General features: G+C 44.6%; 1 protein-coding gene across 3 annotated transcripts in view; it reads left to right on the top strand.

The window, feature by feature from the left end:
• The window catches only part of LOC117362283 (formin-like protein 20), a 125,837-nt gene that overhangs the window by 51,605 nt on the left and 56,885 nt on the right, over positions 1-17,347 (top strand). For all 3 annotated transcript variants that reach the window (XM_033948467.1, XM_033948464.1, XM_033948465.1), the window contains exons 3-4: positions 6,369-6,493; positions 12,102-12,190. In XM_033948467.1, the coding sequence (XP_033804358.1) occupies positions 6,369-6,493; positions 12,102-12,190 (214 nt within the window). The remainder of the gene's footprint in view (positions 1-6,368; positions 6,494-12,101; positions 12,191-17,347) is intronic.

Below are 17,347 nucleotides of genomic sequence, written 5' to 3'. Positions count from 1 at the left end.
CCAATGGGACTCTTCCCATGCTTAGGGAAAGATTGAAGAGTACAGCTAACGGCTCCGCCAGGACATCTCTCAATTCCCTAAGCACTCTGGGGTGCAGTTTTTATCCCAGTACAAGCAGGCAGGTATTCTCACATATGGGTGATGTCATCTGACGGAGCCCCGATGCGGACACCTCACAAGTAGACTTGCTTGAAGAAACTAGAAGTTTTGAGTCGCCCGCACCGTGCATGCGCGAGTGGCTTCCCGCCCAGCACAGGGTGCGTCTCCTCAGTTCTTAGTTTTCCGTGGAGCCAAGAAGTCCATCTTTGACTCTCTGCATTCAACTTCATTCACTTTTGATTTCTCTACAACGGCGGTTGGTGTATTTTCTTCATTAATCTCTGTTTTATTTTGTTTAGTTTAAAAAAAAAAAAAAAAAAAACCCAACATTTTTTTATCTTCCATCCATTCTCCGGGATGTGCCGCTCGGCCGCAGCCCACAAGCTTCGACTTTGCAGCGGCTATTGTTCGGCCTATGTCCCAGCCTGCTACAGGCTTTAAGAAGTGTAGCAAGTGTCGGTGCGCGATCTCTATCACGGACCCTCACAGATGGTGCCTCAAGTGCCTTGGGCCTAAACATCATCCCAGGTCGTGCCTGCCTAGCCAAACACTTCAACCTCGTGCTTTTAAGCGTCGTTGCATTCTGGTGGACAAGCTCTTCGAGATGGAGTCTTTGACTGATCCCTCAACTTCGAAGGCTTCTCCGGCCTCGACTTCCATTGAGCCTCTTTCTGCACCTCCTGCTTCCACCTCGAGCCTCATCAAACCTTCATCGTTTGCAGTGGCTCTTGCTTCGACGTCATCTGCTGTATCTTCCCCTGTTTCCTCAGGTCAGATAGCTCAGCAGTCGGTTCCACTGGTGGTGATTAAAGTGTCTAAGACTACTAAGTCGAAACACATTCACACTGCCTCGAAGGAACTTCCAGCAAAGGCAGGTGGTCCGGTTTCAGACGCGGATCACACCTTGCCAGCTTCTTTCCAGACCATATTAGAGAAGCAGTTTCTTCAGTACCTTACTATTATGGGTTCTAAACTGCTTCCTATTATCCTGCCTGGGCATTCAGCAGACTCTTGCGAGGTCGAGCCACTTCCTATGTCTTTGCAGGGAGCAGAGTCTCTGCGAATGTCTGGTCTGCCATCCAAGCACGAAAAGCAAGGAGTAGATTCTTTGTGAATGCATCGACGGGAATCCTCACACTCTCAGCAAGGAGCAGAGTCTTTGCAAGTGCATCAAGGTTCCTCCTCCAAGGCTCTGGAGCTTCGATCTACAGCCTCTAGTCCTATTCATACATTGGCATCGGCTGCTTCCGTCTCCGAGGCGAAATCTCCTCGATCCTCAAGATCTGATTCTAGACAGTTCTCACCATCGTTCGAGGCCTTCTTCCGGCATTCTTCCAGGCATCGTTCTTCGCAGGATAAACCATTTCCTCAAAGCCTCGCTCTACTCCAACCTCGACCAGACCACCGACTCTTCATTCAAAGTCTCTGATGCCGGACCTCGAGGATGTTCTGGTCTCGATTGCCTCGTCCAAGTCACCGGGTTCCTATGAGGCTTTTTTCCGAAGCTTCTTCTTTGACACATGTTGCCTCGACGTCCTCGAGTCCTTCTCGAGATAAGGCATTGCCAGATCAGCTATCTCTCTCGTCTTTCCTGCAACAGATGGCTGTAGACTTGGATGTAAAATTGGACACTGGCTCCAAATATTCTAAGGAATATCTCGAAGTCATGCGTCTTCCTCAGCCTCCGGCAGAGTGTCTCAAGCTTCCGCTTCATAAGCTTTTGAATCAGACTTTTGCTCAATGCATGGAGACTCCCTTTTCCATACCAGCAGTTCCAGGAAAATTGGACTCGAAGTATAAGACATAAGACATAAGACAGTGCATCGCAAGGGATTTGACAACTCACAGTTATCTCTTCAATCCCTGCTAGTTGAATCTTCCTTGAAGAGATCCCATCCTTCCAAGGTCTATGCCACAGTCCCTCCTGGAAGGGAGGGGAAAACTATGGACAAATTTGGACATCGCATCTACCAGAATGCTATGATGTCCTCTAAAGGCCTCTGAGTTATCTGTCCGAGCGGCTGCTTGCTCTGTGGCTATACGTCGTCTTGCATGGCTTTGTACCATTGACATGGACCCTAACCTTCAAGACCGCCTGGCTAACATTCCTTGTCAAGGCAACGACCTCTTTGACGAGTCAATCAAGGCAGCCACTAAAAAATAATCTGACCATGAAAAATCATTTGCTTCAATCGTCAGACCTAAACCAAAGCCAGCTCCTGCCAAGCCTGTATGCCCTGCTGTTATCTATCAAAGGCGTTTTGCTCCAAAGCCAGCTCCTTATACTCGCCCTCCTCTGAAAAAACAGCAACCTCAGAAGCAACAGAAATCCCAACCTTCTGCTGCACCTAAGGCTTCTCAGCCTTTTTGACTGTTTACAACAGAACATGACTTCCACCGTTCTGTCTCTGTCCCCTTTTCCCCCTATAGGAGGTCATCTCCATCATTTTTACAACCGATGGATGTTAATTATCTCCGACCTCTGGGTGCTTACCATCATCAGGGAAGGATACTCTCTTCATTTCACTCAGGTTCCACCAGAGCTTCCTCCAAAAGAGTATCCTTCCAATCCATCCCAGACAGCCCTTCTTCTTCAGGAAGCTCAAGCTCTGCTTCATCTCCATGCCATCGAACCAGTTCCCTTGGAGCAGCAGAACAGGGTTTTTTACTCCCGTTACTTCCTTGTTCCGAAGAAGAAGGGCGATCTGCGACCCATTCTGGATCTCGGGGCTCTCAACAAATTTCTAGTCAAAGAAAATTTTCGAATGTTGTCCCTGGCATCCCTTTATCCCCTTCTCGAGCAGAACGATTGGTTATGCTCTCTGGATCTCAAGGAGGCCTACACTCACATTCCCATTCATCCGGCCTCCCGTCAATACCTCAGATTTCGGGTGGAGAATCTGCATTATTAATACAGAGTTCTGCCCTTTGGCCTGGCCTCGTCTCCCAGAGTGTTCACCAAGTGCCTGGTAGTGGTAGTAGCAGCTCTACGAAATCATGGTCTTCAGGTATTTCTTTACCTTGATGACTGGCTCATCAAATATTCCACATCTCAAGGGGTTATTGTAGCGATCCAACGGACTACGTGGTTCCTACAAAGTTTGGGATTCGAAGTCAACTTTCCCAAATCCCAACTTCATCCCTCACAGAATCTACAATTCATTGGAGCTGTTCTAGACACTGTCCAACTCAGAGCATTCCTTCCGCAACAATGTCTGGAAGCTCTTCTTCAACTCTGTCACACTGTGTCTTCCCGCTCGTCCATCTTAGCGAGACACATGATGGTACTTCTGGGTCACATGGCCTCCATAGTACACGTGACTCTTTTTGCCAGACTTCACCTCAGAATCCCTCAGTGGACTCTCGCCTTTCAATGGACGGAGGTTTGCGATCCTCTTTCTCGCCACATTACAGTCACTCCTTCTTTGAAGAAGCCTCTCCGTTGGTGGATGCTTTCTTCCAATCTTTCCAGAGGCTTGCTTTTTCAAATGCCTCCTCATCAGAAGGTCCTCACGACAGACTCTTCGACCTACGCTTGGGGCACTCATCTCGATGGTCTCTGTACTCCGTACGGATCGTCAGTGTCATATCAATCAGTTAGAACTCAGAGCGATCCTCAGAGCTCTCCATGCTTTTCAACATCTACTTCACGACACAGTAGTCCTCATCCGCACGGACAACCAGGTCGCCATGTATTATGTCAACAAACAGGGAGGGACAGGGTCTGCCTCCCTTTGTCAAGAAGCTCTGAAAGTTTGGCACTGGGCAATTCGCCACAACACCTTCCTCAAAGCAGTCTACATTCAAGGGGCGAAGAATTGCTTGGCGGACAACTTGAGTCGTCTCCTGCAACCTCAGAAATGGATTCTCCATTCCTTGCCTCATCACCGCATTTTTTCACAGTGGGGCACTCCACATAGACCTCTTTGCAGCTCCCCACAATCACAAACTGCCTCAATTCTGCTCCCGGATATACTCTCCTCACCGCCTCGAGGCAGATGCTTTTCTTCTGGAATGGACAAATCTTTTCCTCTATGCATTTCCTCCATTCCCTCTTATTCTCAAGACTTTGGTCAAGTTGAAGAACGATCATGCCACCATGATTCTAATTGCTCCTTAGTGGCCGAGACAACCATGGTACGCCCTTCTACTTCAACTCAGCAGCAGAGAACCATACCTTCTACCAATTTTTCCTTCTCTGCTTACACAGAGTCAAGGATCTCTGCTTCATCCCAACCTGCAGTCTCTAGACCTGTCAGCCTGGTACCTCTCAACATAACCCCTCTTCAGTTTTCTCAATCTGTACGGGATGTTTTAGAAGCTTCTAGAAAGCTTACAACAAGACAGTGCTATTACCAAAAATGGACTAGATTTTCTACATGGTGTTTTTCTCATTATAAGGAGCCTCAACATTCCTCCTTATCTTCTGTTTTGGACTACCTGTTGCACTTATCCAATTCTGGCCTCAAGTCTACATCTATCCGAATCCATCTTAGTGCAATTGCGGCTTTCCATCAGCCTATTGAAGGGAAACCCCTCTCTGCTCATCTGGTGGTTTCCAGATTCATGAAAGGACTTTTTAATGTCAAACCTCCTCTCAAACCACCTCCTTTGGTTTGGGACCTCAATGTTGTCCTTACTCAACTCATGAAGCCTCCATTTGAACCAATGGATAAGGCTCATCTCAAGTATCTCACTTGGAAAGTGGTATTTCTCATTGCTCTCATTTCTGCTTGACGTGTCAGTGAGTTGCAAGCTTTAGTTACTGACCCACCATTCACTGTGTTCCATTATAACAAGGTGGTTCTTCGTACTCATCCGAAATTCCTACCTAAAGTGGTCTCAGAATTTCATCTCAACCAATCCATTGTACTTCCAGTGTTTTTTCCAAAGCCTCATTCTCACCCTGGAGAATCAGCTCTTCATACTCTGGATTGTAAATGTGCTTTGGCCTTCTACTTGGAACGCACCAAACCACACAGAACTGCTCCTCAACTTTTTGTTTCTTTCAACCCCAATAAGTTGGGACATCCAATTTCTAAGCGCACCATCTCCAACTGGATGGCAGCTTATATCTCATTCTGCTATGCCCAGGCTGGATTACCCCTTCACAGTAAAGTCAAAGCCCATGAAGTCAGAGCAATGGCAGCTTCAGTAGCTTTCCTTAGATCTACACCTATTGAGGAAATTTGCAAGGCTGCTACTTGGTCCTCGGTTCATACCTTCACTTCTCACTATTGTCTGGATACTTTCTCCAGACGGGATGGACAGTTTGGCCAAACAGTATTACAAAATTTATTCTCCTAAATTGCCAATACTCCCACCATCCCATTCTGGTTAGCTGGGAGGTCACCCATATGTGTGAATACCTGCCTGCTTGTCCTGGGATAAAGCACAGTTACTTACCGTAACAGGTGTTATCCAGGGGCAGCAGGCAGCTATTCTCACAACCCACCCACCTCCCCTGGTTGGCTTCTCTGCTAGCTATCTGAACTGAGGAGACGCGCCCTGTGCTGGGTGGAAAGGCACTCGCGCATGCGTGTTGCGGGCGACTCAAAACTTCTAGTTTCTTCAAGCAAGTCTGCTTGTGAGACATCCGCATCGGGGCTCCGTCGGATGACGTCACACATATGTGAGAATAGCTGCCTGCTGTCCCTGGATAACACCTGTTACGGTAAGTAACTGTGCTATCCGGTCCCATGGCTTTGATAGTTCTTGGTAGACGCTGCCGGTGGTAAATTCAAAGTTCCAGATCGGTTACTGTACACTGAGCGTGGAACCTGAGGTTGTCTATTATCTTCAACAGTTGAGATCATAAGTTTGATGCTTTGCCAACATCTCCTAAAAGAGTTACATTCTGGCAAAGACTTACATAATTACCAAAGGTTACCCCTTGATGTTGGTTTATAAGCAGACAGGAAACACTGTGGAGTTTAGGTGATGATGATGCATCAGTTTTTACAAAATTATTTAGCTGTCTTATTTTTTATGCCTTAGTTGAGATTATTGGTGGGCTGAATTGAAGAGTTAATTTTGTTGCAGCGGGTGATGAGTTATTTGTAATTATGGGATGTTTTGTTTTAATTATTGTTAGAATTATGACTAACTTATTTTGGATGTTCACTAATTGAATCAACTAAATAAATGTCTTTCAAATTGAGCTCCATAGGTGCCATATCTGATTGTAGTTCACGTGTTTTTATAGTCCTTTTTCTTGTTTCAAAAATCTGCCAAAAAGGACGTTTGAAAATCTTTTATTTTGTTGCTAGTGTTCTGCTTGATGAGAATCCTGATGGCGTAGTGTTGAGCACAGATGATTATTTTGACCAGGAAGATGGATATACATATGATGTAAACCTGCTTGGAGATGCTCATGAATGGAATCAGAACAGAGGTGAGTTTAAAATGTAATACAAATCCAGAGTAATGCAATACTTGGAATTTTGAGATGTTGATAGATGTTATTTTTGAGTTCTGTTATTTTATGATACACAATCAAAATTCCTTAAATATATATTATAAAGACTAAATCCCTATTAGAGAATGACATGGACAAATTTTTCCCCATCCCCATGGGATCTCATTTTCCTGTGCCGTCCCAGCGGGTTCTTTTCTTATCCCTATGCCATCCCTGCAAGATATGTCCTAGCACAAGCCTCAAATACTTTAAAATCATAAGTGAGTGAGGCTTGTACTGTTAAGGCAGAGTTTACAGGAATGGAACAGCGAAGCAACTTGTGGGGACGGTTAAAATGAGTTCCTGCGGGGATAGGGACAAATTTGTCCCCTTGTCATTCTCTACTCACGGGAACAAATTTTTCCTTGTCCCCATGGGAACTCATTTTCCCATCCAGTACCTGTGAGTTCCTTTCTTGTCCTTGCCCCTTCCTGTAAGCTCTGTCCTCATCTGCATAAGCCTCAAACACGTCAAAATCATGTGTTTGAGGCTTGTGTGTTCCCCTTGTCATTCTCTACTCCCAATGCCTCTGTTTTTCCTCTGTTACCATTTCAATATAAAATTGATCTTCTGTTACGTCCCTTCTGGATTCCATACACTAGGTTTTTAATCAATTTTTCACTCCTTCAAAAATTACAAAGACTAGGGGACAATTGATGAAGTTACAGGGAAATACTTTTAAAATCAATAGGAGGAAAATTTTTTTCACTCAGAGAATAGTTAAGCTCTGGAACGCAATGCCCGAGGTTGTGGTAAGAGCGGATATCGTAGTTGGTTTTAAGAAAGGTTTGGACAATTTCCTGGAGGAAAAGTCCATAGTCTGTTATTGAGAAAGATATGGGGGAAGCCACTGCATACCCTGTATCGGTAGCATGGAATGTTGCTACTTTTGGGTTTTTAGCAAGGTACTAGTGACCTGGATTGGCCACCATGAGAAGGGGCTACTGGGCTTGATGGACCATTGGTCTGACCCAGTAATGCTATTCTTATGTTCTTAATCCCAATCCTGGAGTTGCAGAAATCCACAAACTTTCCTGAGCACATGCTCCACCCCCTTAACCTGAGAGCTAGCAAACATATCCAGTTACAGTTTCTGCAAGCAATCTGTGCAGACGTCTTTGCAGTTGCACTGCTTCTTTTTCACTTAAAGTTCATTTTCTCGGTAGCTTCAGTGCCTTGAGACCCCCCTTCTCCTTCCCATACTACTGCTTCACAGAGAAACTCTGGTGGCTCTGTGGAGCCAGCCTGTTGTGTGCCACCATTTCTAGACTCGGGGTCCCATCCCATGAGAGTCTACTTGCCATTGATCTTGTCAAGGGTTTCAAGCACAGGCTTTATGCATCTGGAGGCGCAGCCTTCCTATCCTGCCCCCAACCATCTGGACGAGGAACTCTGGGGACGGAGGTTTAGTTGGTGTCTGGCTAGCTGGTAGTCTGAAGATTTTCCACTCTGGTTATTTGGAGAAGTTTCTTAGGCAGAAAAAATCCTTCCCACCCTTCTGACACTGAAAAGTGCTGACATGCTGGTATTGTAGAAACTATGAGTAACCCTCCATTATTTCCTATGGGAACTTCAGGGGTAGATTATTAAAGTCATTTAAAACTGTTTTTCACAGTTTATGAGGGTAGGGTTCAGGTCCCCCACCTCCCCAGACCCCAAATAATTTGTGGCAGCCATCTTGGATTTTAAAAACAATCTTTTTTTATTTCTGCCTCAAAAACCCCTCAATTTGACGAAAAATAATTAGGAATGGACTCCCCAGTCCCTAATCTGTCAACTTTGTACATTGTTTGCACCAGATCAGTGACTGTATACTGTGTGCCATAGCACACTGAGGGAGGGGGTGGGAGTTTCGGACTTCACCTCCTCCGAGTAATCTTGGGCTGGGGAGCTGGCCTGTGTCCATATCTTCCGATAAAATCTTGCCTAGTGGCTGTCCTGGAGTCTGGCGCAAAATGCCTGTGTTCTGAGTCTGTGGACTCTTGGCGTGGCAGATGTACCTCAACAGAACCCTGCCATTGTTGTAGGGTGGGCCTTTTCACCGGATTTTATTCGGCTCCTCTGAAAAGTGTATTATTCGGATCCTGCTCGTTTGATGCAGCTGGCGGGCACATTGGGTCTTTTACGGTCTATTGTGCCTGTGGCGGATCTTCATGTTTGGGAGCCCTCTTGTCTGGCAGTGGCAGACTACGATTACAGTAGTTGCCTGTCTCCTGCCACTGCCTTTATTTTGGATCCGACTGATGCTGGGACCGGTCAACTCAGCCGTCCTGAGTGTCTGGTTTTGGGTGCTGATCCTTCTTTACAGATTTACTCTCTTTACTACTGACGTTCTGAAAGAGCTCCATTTAGATTCTCCACATTTCACTTCTCAGGCTTCGATCCTGGACCGTTCCTGTGCTTTTCTTCTTTTTTTTCCCCCCCATTCAGTACACAGCTTCTTGGTCTGATTTCAGAACAATGTGATACCCCAGTAAGCTCTTTCTGACCTTATAATGCTATGTCTAAGATTATCAACTGGATCCTGATTTTCAGCAGATTTGAGCAGCCTGAGATAGATTTCGCCATGGCGCAGCCCTCCCTAGTGATGGAATAAGATTTACGGACTCTCAGGATCGCAGGCTGGATATTATGTTGAAAACGTTCTTTTCTAGCAAAATCTTTATTTATCTGAGCAGTAGTGGACACTTCCTTTATGGTATGTTTCTGTCATTCCCACCAACACATTACGTCCTCTTTGGAGGTGCATGCCTGTCCTCTGCTGGAGATGCTTAGTGTGGATTAGGTGCTGGATGTCCTTTATGATCTCATTTGAGTTCTTAGTACATTCTCTGTTGGTGCAGTGTCTGCACGCCGTACTCTTTGGGATCTGTCTTTGGGCTAGGGACACTACCTCGAGGGTCTCCTTATGCGGATGTCTTTTCAAGGGCCAGCTTCTTGTTGGTACAGGTCTGGATGACCTCTATACAGGTGTTGCCGAACGCCGCTCTAAATCTCTCCCTGTGAACAAGTTTTGCCGGACTGTCAAAAGGGGGTCATAGTGCTCTTCGTTCCTCCCAAAGTCTTCAGGGATCCACAGGTATATTCCTCCCAAAGACGTTCCCAGGGCTATGCCCGCATTACAACAGTTCCAATTCCAGGCATCCTCAGGTTCATAAGAACATAAGGATAACCTTACTGGGTCAGACCAATGGTTCATCAAGCCCAGTAGCCCGTTCTCACGGTGGCCAATCCAGGTCACTAGTACCTGACCAAAACCCAAGGAGTAGCAATATTCCATGCTATCGATATAGGGCAAGCAGTAGCTTCCCCCATGTCTTTCTCAATAACAGACTATGGACTTTTCCTCCAGGAACTTGTCCAAACCTTCCTTAAAGCCAGCTATGCTATCCGTTCTTACCATATCATCTGGCAACGCGTTCCAGAGCTTAACTATTCTCTGAGTGAAAAAAAATTTCCTCCAATTGGTTTTAAAAGTATTTCCCTGGAACTTCGAGTGTCCCCATGTCTTTGTAATTTTTGATGGAGTGAAAAATCGATCCACTTGTATTAGTTCTACTCCACTCAGGATTTTGTAGACTTCAAACATATCTCTCCTCAGCCGTCTCTTTTCCAAGCTGAAGAGCACTAACCGTTTTAGTCTTTCCTCATACAAGAGGAGTTCCATCCCCTTTACCATCTTGGTCGCTCTTCTTTGAACCTTTTCTAGCGCCACTAAATCTTTCTTGTTTGCGGGGTGTTAACCTCTCCCCTGTCTAAGCAGATGATTAAATGAGTGGCTATTTCATTTTTCAGTGCTCAGCAAGGCTGAAAATTCTGGGCTAAAGGATGCAGATGCCCTGCAGCCCAAGAAATGCAAGGTCAAGTGATCTATGGTAGACTCTACCCCTCAGGGTCTGGAGACCTTCTCAGAATTTATGAAATTCTTGTGGCATTCCTTTCAGGATAGCCGTGCTTCTCCTGTGCAGTCCCGCAGCAGTTTTGCCTCTTTAAGCACGTTCTCTTCTTAGTCAGCCGCTGTTCCTGAGTTAGCTGACCTTGATTTGGGCAATGCTTATGATGATGATCAGCTTATGGATCCCTTGTTTTCCAGGGATTCTTTCCCCATAGTGGAGAGAGAAGGGTTGGACAGATGGAAAGGGATGCAAAAGAAAGGAATGGAGGGAAAGATGTGGCATGGTGCTAGAGAGAGGTCAAAGAAGGAAAAATGTTGATCATGGGACTGTTAGGCAGGAGTGAAAGATGCACAGAGTCTGGGAGATGAGAGAGGGAGAAATGTTGGACGTGGCAGTAGAGGGGGTGAGAGAGACGTACCCTGGATCTCTCTCTCTCTTTCCACACTCCCTTTGCAGCAAGGGAAGGAATGAGAGAGAGAGGGGGGAGACATATTGCACATGGGGGTGGAGGAGAGAGAGAAAGAAATGCTGTGCAGGGTTGGGGATGGAAAAAATAGGGAGATTAATCCAGGATAGAAGGGAGTGAGGATACTGCACAGTGGGAGTGAGATGAGAGAGAGAAAAACGCTGGACCATGGTAGGAAGAACCAATGGACAACAACCACTTGAAAAAGAATTTGTAGAAGACAGGAAAGCAGAAAAAAGAGAAACTGCAACCAATTTAATGGAAAAATAATTTTCCAGACAACTAAGATAAAAAAAAGTTATTTGACTGAAATATGTTAGTTGTTGGAAATGTACAGTATATAGCAGATGTCTTTGTATTCAAGGTAAAGGATATGAATGTCTTTTTATTTCTTCCAATGTTGAGTTACTTGCTGACCCTTATTGTAGTTGGTGGGGATCCTCAAACACTGCTAGCTGAGGATCTCCTCTAAAGATGGCTGGAATTCCCTTCTACCAAGCGTAGCAGTTGCTGGCAGCAATCTTGAGCCACTGAGGTTCCAGCATCTGTGGCTTAGGGACATTGCTGCTGCCTGCCAAGTTTGATAAATGTGATTTTTGGCCACCTTCAGAGGGAATCTTTAGTTGAGATAGTTTGAGGATCCTCATCAACTGAGTATATATATTTTATATTTGCATTAGAGGCTCTGGCAGAGACCCATTTATGAAGTATGTATTTTTCCTAATTAATATTTCCAAATTAATAAAATGTCTTTGCTTATTTGTAAATGCGTCTCTACCAGAGCCTCTAATTAGTAGCATCATTAAATGAAATAATTACTTCAGAAGTTTATTGGGATGGATGGGGACAGATTTCAATTTCAGCAGGGATGGACGGGAATGGGTTTGATTTCTGTCCCCACACAACTATCTAGTTTCGGCTGAAGCCAGACACACATGATTTTTGGGTCGGTTTTGACAATGAAACTAAAATCTGATTGGCCTCTACTGTCTCCACACTTGGTGTAGTTTGTATTACAGTGCACTCATCAACACAATAAAAATGACATTTTTGATTTGTTTTCTAGGTGTGCTTTTTAATTGTCAATATATTGCTAATGAGATACAGCAATATCAGCAACTAAATTATGTGATCTGTAGTCACAAAAATCTAAATTTTCATGGTGTAATAAATTTCATTACAGCAAAAGAAGCAATGGATGAAGGAATCTCTCCCATTATAATAGACAACACAAACACACAACGCTGGGAAATGAAGCCATATGTAGAAATGGTAAGTCTTATTGGCAATGCAGCATTAAACAAGCTATATATTTTTTCACATTACTACTAACTGGTTAGAGACAGTAACACTGATTTATCCTTGGACAAGCAGGCAGCATATTCTCACGTGGGTGATGTCATCCACGGAGCCTGGTACGGACATTAATAAAAGTGGATTGCCACTTTAAGTTTTTAGAAACTTTGCAACTGCCTGCACTGCACATTTGTAAGTTCCTTCCCACCCGATATCGGCTCGCGGTACCTCAGTTCTTCGTTTTCTGCGCAGCAAAGTGATTTTTTTTTTTTTTACTCTATGCCAGTGCCCTATTTCAATCACTGACCCGCACAGCTGGTGCTTACAATGTTTGGAGCTTGAGCATTGAGTAAACACTTGTACTCGTTGAAGGCTTGACTTATCCAGCAGGAGAAGCTGTGCTCGGCTTGACCATGGACTCTAGTGATAAATCCAAGCTATTGGTACTGGCATTGACATCGTCATCGGAAGCTGTTCCTCCATCGGGCAAGCCCACAAAGAAACCATCCTCTTCCTAACAAGCATCACAGGCCTCTGCAGCATCAAGTCCCTCGATACAGGCTAAGCATCGACACCATTGACTCCTTCAGTGCAGACAAGTTCAAGTTTATTTATAATTTGATACAACGACCATCACAAGTATCTGGTCAGTTTACAATAATAAAAAGTAAGATTATTTAAAATGTTAAAAAAAAAGATCAAAATAAAAGTAGGGGGATTGAGATCAAAACAAAGACTTTATTACAATGGGTATGGGACAAAAGGAAAGAAGGGGGAAGGGAAAATTTTAATTACATTGTATAAATGAAAATAAAAGGAAGGGAAGGATAAAACGAGGAAAAAGGGGGTGTCGCTTCCTGAAAACGTTTTTATTTTCCTGTTTTTTTGGGGAGCTCAATTGGAATTTTGATAAGCATCTTTATGTTTAAATGATTTTTATTATTCCAGCAGTAAGAAGCAAATACAAATAGTAGTACCATTCAGGAAATAACATTTTCAACAATATAATCAGTTCCCCTCCCCTCCCCAAGAATCCATGGCCAGTCCAACAGCTGAGAGTGGGAATAAAATCTTAAAGATTTAAGTCTTCTGCGAGCACGCGGTGTGAGGTCCTGCAGAAGTGCTCCCACACCTGACAAAATTTGCGACCCGGGCCAAGAGTCAAGTCTTCCACCATGCGTCTCTCCAGTGTTGCGTGCACTATCATTAGGGATCTCCATTGTGCATATGACGGGGGATCACGGGAGAGCCAGTTGGTGAGGATAGCTTTTTTTCCCATCAAAAGGGCTCTGGAGATAAATGCTGACATTCCCCTGGGTTTGGGCGAGGCTATATTATAAAATCCAAATAACGCCCTCGGTTGCGGAAGCCATCGCCTTCTCCAAAGTGATGTGGTATATAGGCCAAGATGTCTCCAAAACTGTTGGATTGCGGGGCAGGCCCAAAACATGTGACTCAAAGATGCGTGAGCCTGAGAGCATTTCGGGCAAGAATGCGACACAGTAATCCCCATCTGGGCTGCACGTTCCGGTGGAATGTAAAGTCTAAGAACAATTTTCAATTGCATTTCCCAGTGAGTAATATTGGGTGACACCTTCTGAATGTTCTTCAGGACCCGTTGTAACTGTTGAGCAGTCAACTGGCAATGCAAGTCCTCAGCCTACGCTGTTGCTAATATATCCAGATTCGTACTTGGTTGGCAATCCCGGATCCCCACAATATGAAATCGTAGAGGAATCCTCTGTTGGGCTGAAAGGCTGAAGAGTTCTGAAAGCGCCTCCCTGCAGACTTCAGTAAGGGCAGCCACTGGGAGGGACTGAACATAGTGACGGATCTGGTAATAGGCGAAGAGATCATTAGCCTGTAGGTCAAAAGTTCGTTGCAGCTCGGCAAATGTGACCAGGCTCCCCTCCTCCGAAAACAGGTGAAAAAGATATTGTAGACCTTGTGCTTTTGCATGCCCGGCTGGAAAGCTCCATTGCCCAATATAGGCAAATATAAAGACACCCTAGAAGACAATTTGGCTGTTTTACAGACCCATCTCCATGTCCTTCTGGCCGGCATAAAAATGGGATAATGAGACACCAAAGGACGCATCCTCGGATCCGCCACATGTAGAAAATAGCTCACATGGAACGGAGCCAGCAAAGATAACTCCAGTGGTGTAGCACAAAAATCAGATGTTCCTCTAAACCAATCATTAATATGTCTCATCTGACAAGCCATAGCATACCAACGTACATTTAATAAACCATAGCCCCCCCTATCCCTGGGCAGACACATCCTTAGCAAGGGCATACGTGGTCGCTTACCACTGATAAGCATCTTTAAAAATAACGTCTTAAGGTGTGTTTTAAACTTGTTTAGGGAATTTTAAGAGCGAAAGTTCGATGGCATTGCATTCCAAATAGAGGGTGTGACAACAGAGAAAATTGTATTTCTAGTATAATATAAATCCTTGATTGAAGGGACTGTTAGTAAATTCTGGTTAATGGACCTGCGGGCTTGGAAGGGGTGGGTGGGATGAGATATTTATCTAGAAAGGCAGGCAGGTGTCTCCTGCGGGATGTGCATCCTCATTGAGGTCTCCCACCTCTCGACACCCTGCAGCTCTGATGGTACTAGCTGTTGAGCCAAGGGTATCAGTTGAAGCTCTTCAGAGAACAACTGAAGGAGTTCTTCCACAGGGAGCTCGATGACCTATTTAAGTTGCATTCAGCACTGATGCTTACATCGACTCCTTCGGTACCGGTCCAGCCTGTGTGTAGCACTTCAAGGCCACATAGTATTGTTTCGAGGTCTGCATCGATATTCTGCATCCCAGCATCGACATTGCATGCTTCTAGATCCAAAAGATAATCGCCATTGTTAGCGGATCTGTACTGATATCATCTAAGAAGCTCTTCTCAATGCTCTCACACTCATATAAAACCTTCGTCCTACAGACAGTCTCCCGCGGTACAAGAAGTTGATTCTGACCTGTCTCATCACAATACTGAAATTGAATATGAGCCTACATTATCTGCTCCTGAGTCCTATGGTATCCCTTAAGTTGCCTCTACACAGTCTTCTCAAAGAGGCGCTCTTTAAGAACTGGGAGAAACCTCTCTCTGATAATATAGCTTCTAGAAAGATTGACTCTCTATAGAATAGTCTTGCACTGGATTTGATAACCCACAACTACAACACCAATCGTTACTTGTTGAATCAACTCTTAAAAAATCCTCAAGCTCCAGGGTTTATGCCACTACACACCATCCAGGATGTGAGGGTCATACTATGGATAAAATTGTGCACTGTCTTTACCAGAACTTTGTTGGCCAACCTAGTAATAATTATAACTTCTACATGTCTGTTTACCTTAAACATCTCATAGACTGATTTTGAGCAGTATATTCCAACTGACCACCTAACAGATTTTCAACAGACTTCTCACAGTCTACTTCAAACACAAAAATTTATGGCATGAATGGTATTTAATGCATTTGAGATGTCATACAGAGATTCAGCAATGTCGATTGCTATGAGACGTCTTGCTTGGTTTCGAGTCTCCAAAATTGATATCAATCTTCAGGACCGGTTAGTCAATATCCCTTGTCTCAGTGAAGAACTCTTTGGTAACAGGGTGGAGGATGCTATTCAACAACTTTACTCGGCATGGGCAGAGTTGAAATATTTTAACAGGATCTAAGACTAAGGCTCAACCATCTAAGCCTCCTCAAGGATCTACTTCTTATTCCTGTAAGAGACAATATCCAACAATTTGTTGCTCTTGTAAACCTCCACCACAGAAGAAGCAGAAGCAATGAGACCTCAGAAACCCCAGTCTTCAGCTCCTCAGAAACCAGCTCAGTCTTTTTACATGCTTTTAGGGAGCATAGCCAAAATTCCTCCTCAGCCTCTTCCCCAACCCATCAGAGGTCGACTTCTCTTGTATCATTGGCGCTGGACTCTCATCATCATGGATACCTGGTCCTCAAGGTCATCAGTGAGGGTTACTCTTCATTTTATCACCATTCCTCCAGACCACTCTCCAAGAGAGTCCTCTTTTACATCACAGCAGACGTCCCTTCTACTTCAAGCTCTACTTCAGTTAAATGCTATAGTAGTAGTTCCCCCCTTCTCAGAAAGTTAGGGGTTCTACTTAAGTTATTTCCTGGAGGAAGGAGTGGCTTAGTGGTTAGAGCTACAGCCTCGAGGCAGAGCTCAACTAAGATAGCGGCGGTTTGTTTCAGCTGAGACGCCACGGACCTGCTGGGGAGAAACTTTTTCCTACCATTTCGATGGTAAAGCGTAAATCCAAATCCTGGGTTTTCCCAGAGGAATTATTGTTGGTAGCAAAGACCGATGGATGTCTTTCTTCAGCGAGGTGCTCGAACAAGTGCACCGGAGCTTTCCTCTGCTGCGAGAGGCACGCAAGCTGAAGCGTCGGCACTCTCTCTCGAGGGTACATCTCTATCTCCGGAGGAGTGGAATCCTCCGAGTCGCCCTGGGGCGTTGGGAAAAAAGTTGGAGGAAGAAACATCCCTGAGTGTTCTCTTTCCCGACCAACTGAATGCAGTGATCGTCTCGGCAGGGGAAGTAGAGAAGCCAAAACAGCTAGTGGAGCACTCGGAGGAACTGAAGCAGCAGATCCTTGAAGTTTTCCTCAAGTTAAATATTGCTTCTGCTGAGGTTACAGAGGGTCTTGGATTGGAGCTTGTACCCATGCAAAGACCCAAGGTCTTTAATATGGAAACACTTTGGGATGCTATATCTAATTTACAACTCTCCTTGGGGATCCAAATGCAGCAACTACAGCATGTTACACTATGGATGTTTCAGAAAATTTGGATTTTAAAAATACTATCTAGCCTGGAAATCAAAGTGGATGGACATGAGACCGAATAAAAACTGTGGAATCCCAGGTCTTAACTTGGGTTAGGAATAGTGGGAATCTTTAATTTCAAAGTAGAATTGTTGGAGAACATGACTAGGAGATGTAATCTCAGGATAATAAATTTCCCAAAACTACCACTTATACCAGCGCAAAATACATTTAAGAAATATTTATGTGAAGTTTTGAAAGTTCCAGAGTCCTCTTATCTGCCTCTCTCAAAATCCAAACCAGCAGAATTTATCTGCTGTTAGTCT

This window comes from Geotrypetes seraphini, chromosome 6 (genome assembly GCF_902459505.1).
Source record: "Geotrypetes seraphini chromosome 6, aGeoSer1.1, whole genome shotgun sequence".
Taxonomy (NCBI): Eukaryota; Metazoa; Chordata; class Amphibia; order Gymnophiona; family Dermophiidae; genus Geotrypetes; species Geotrypetes seraphini.
The sequence above is the reverse complement of the archived record's forward strand: the minus strand, read 5'-3'. Positions and strand labels throughout refer to the sequence as shown.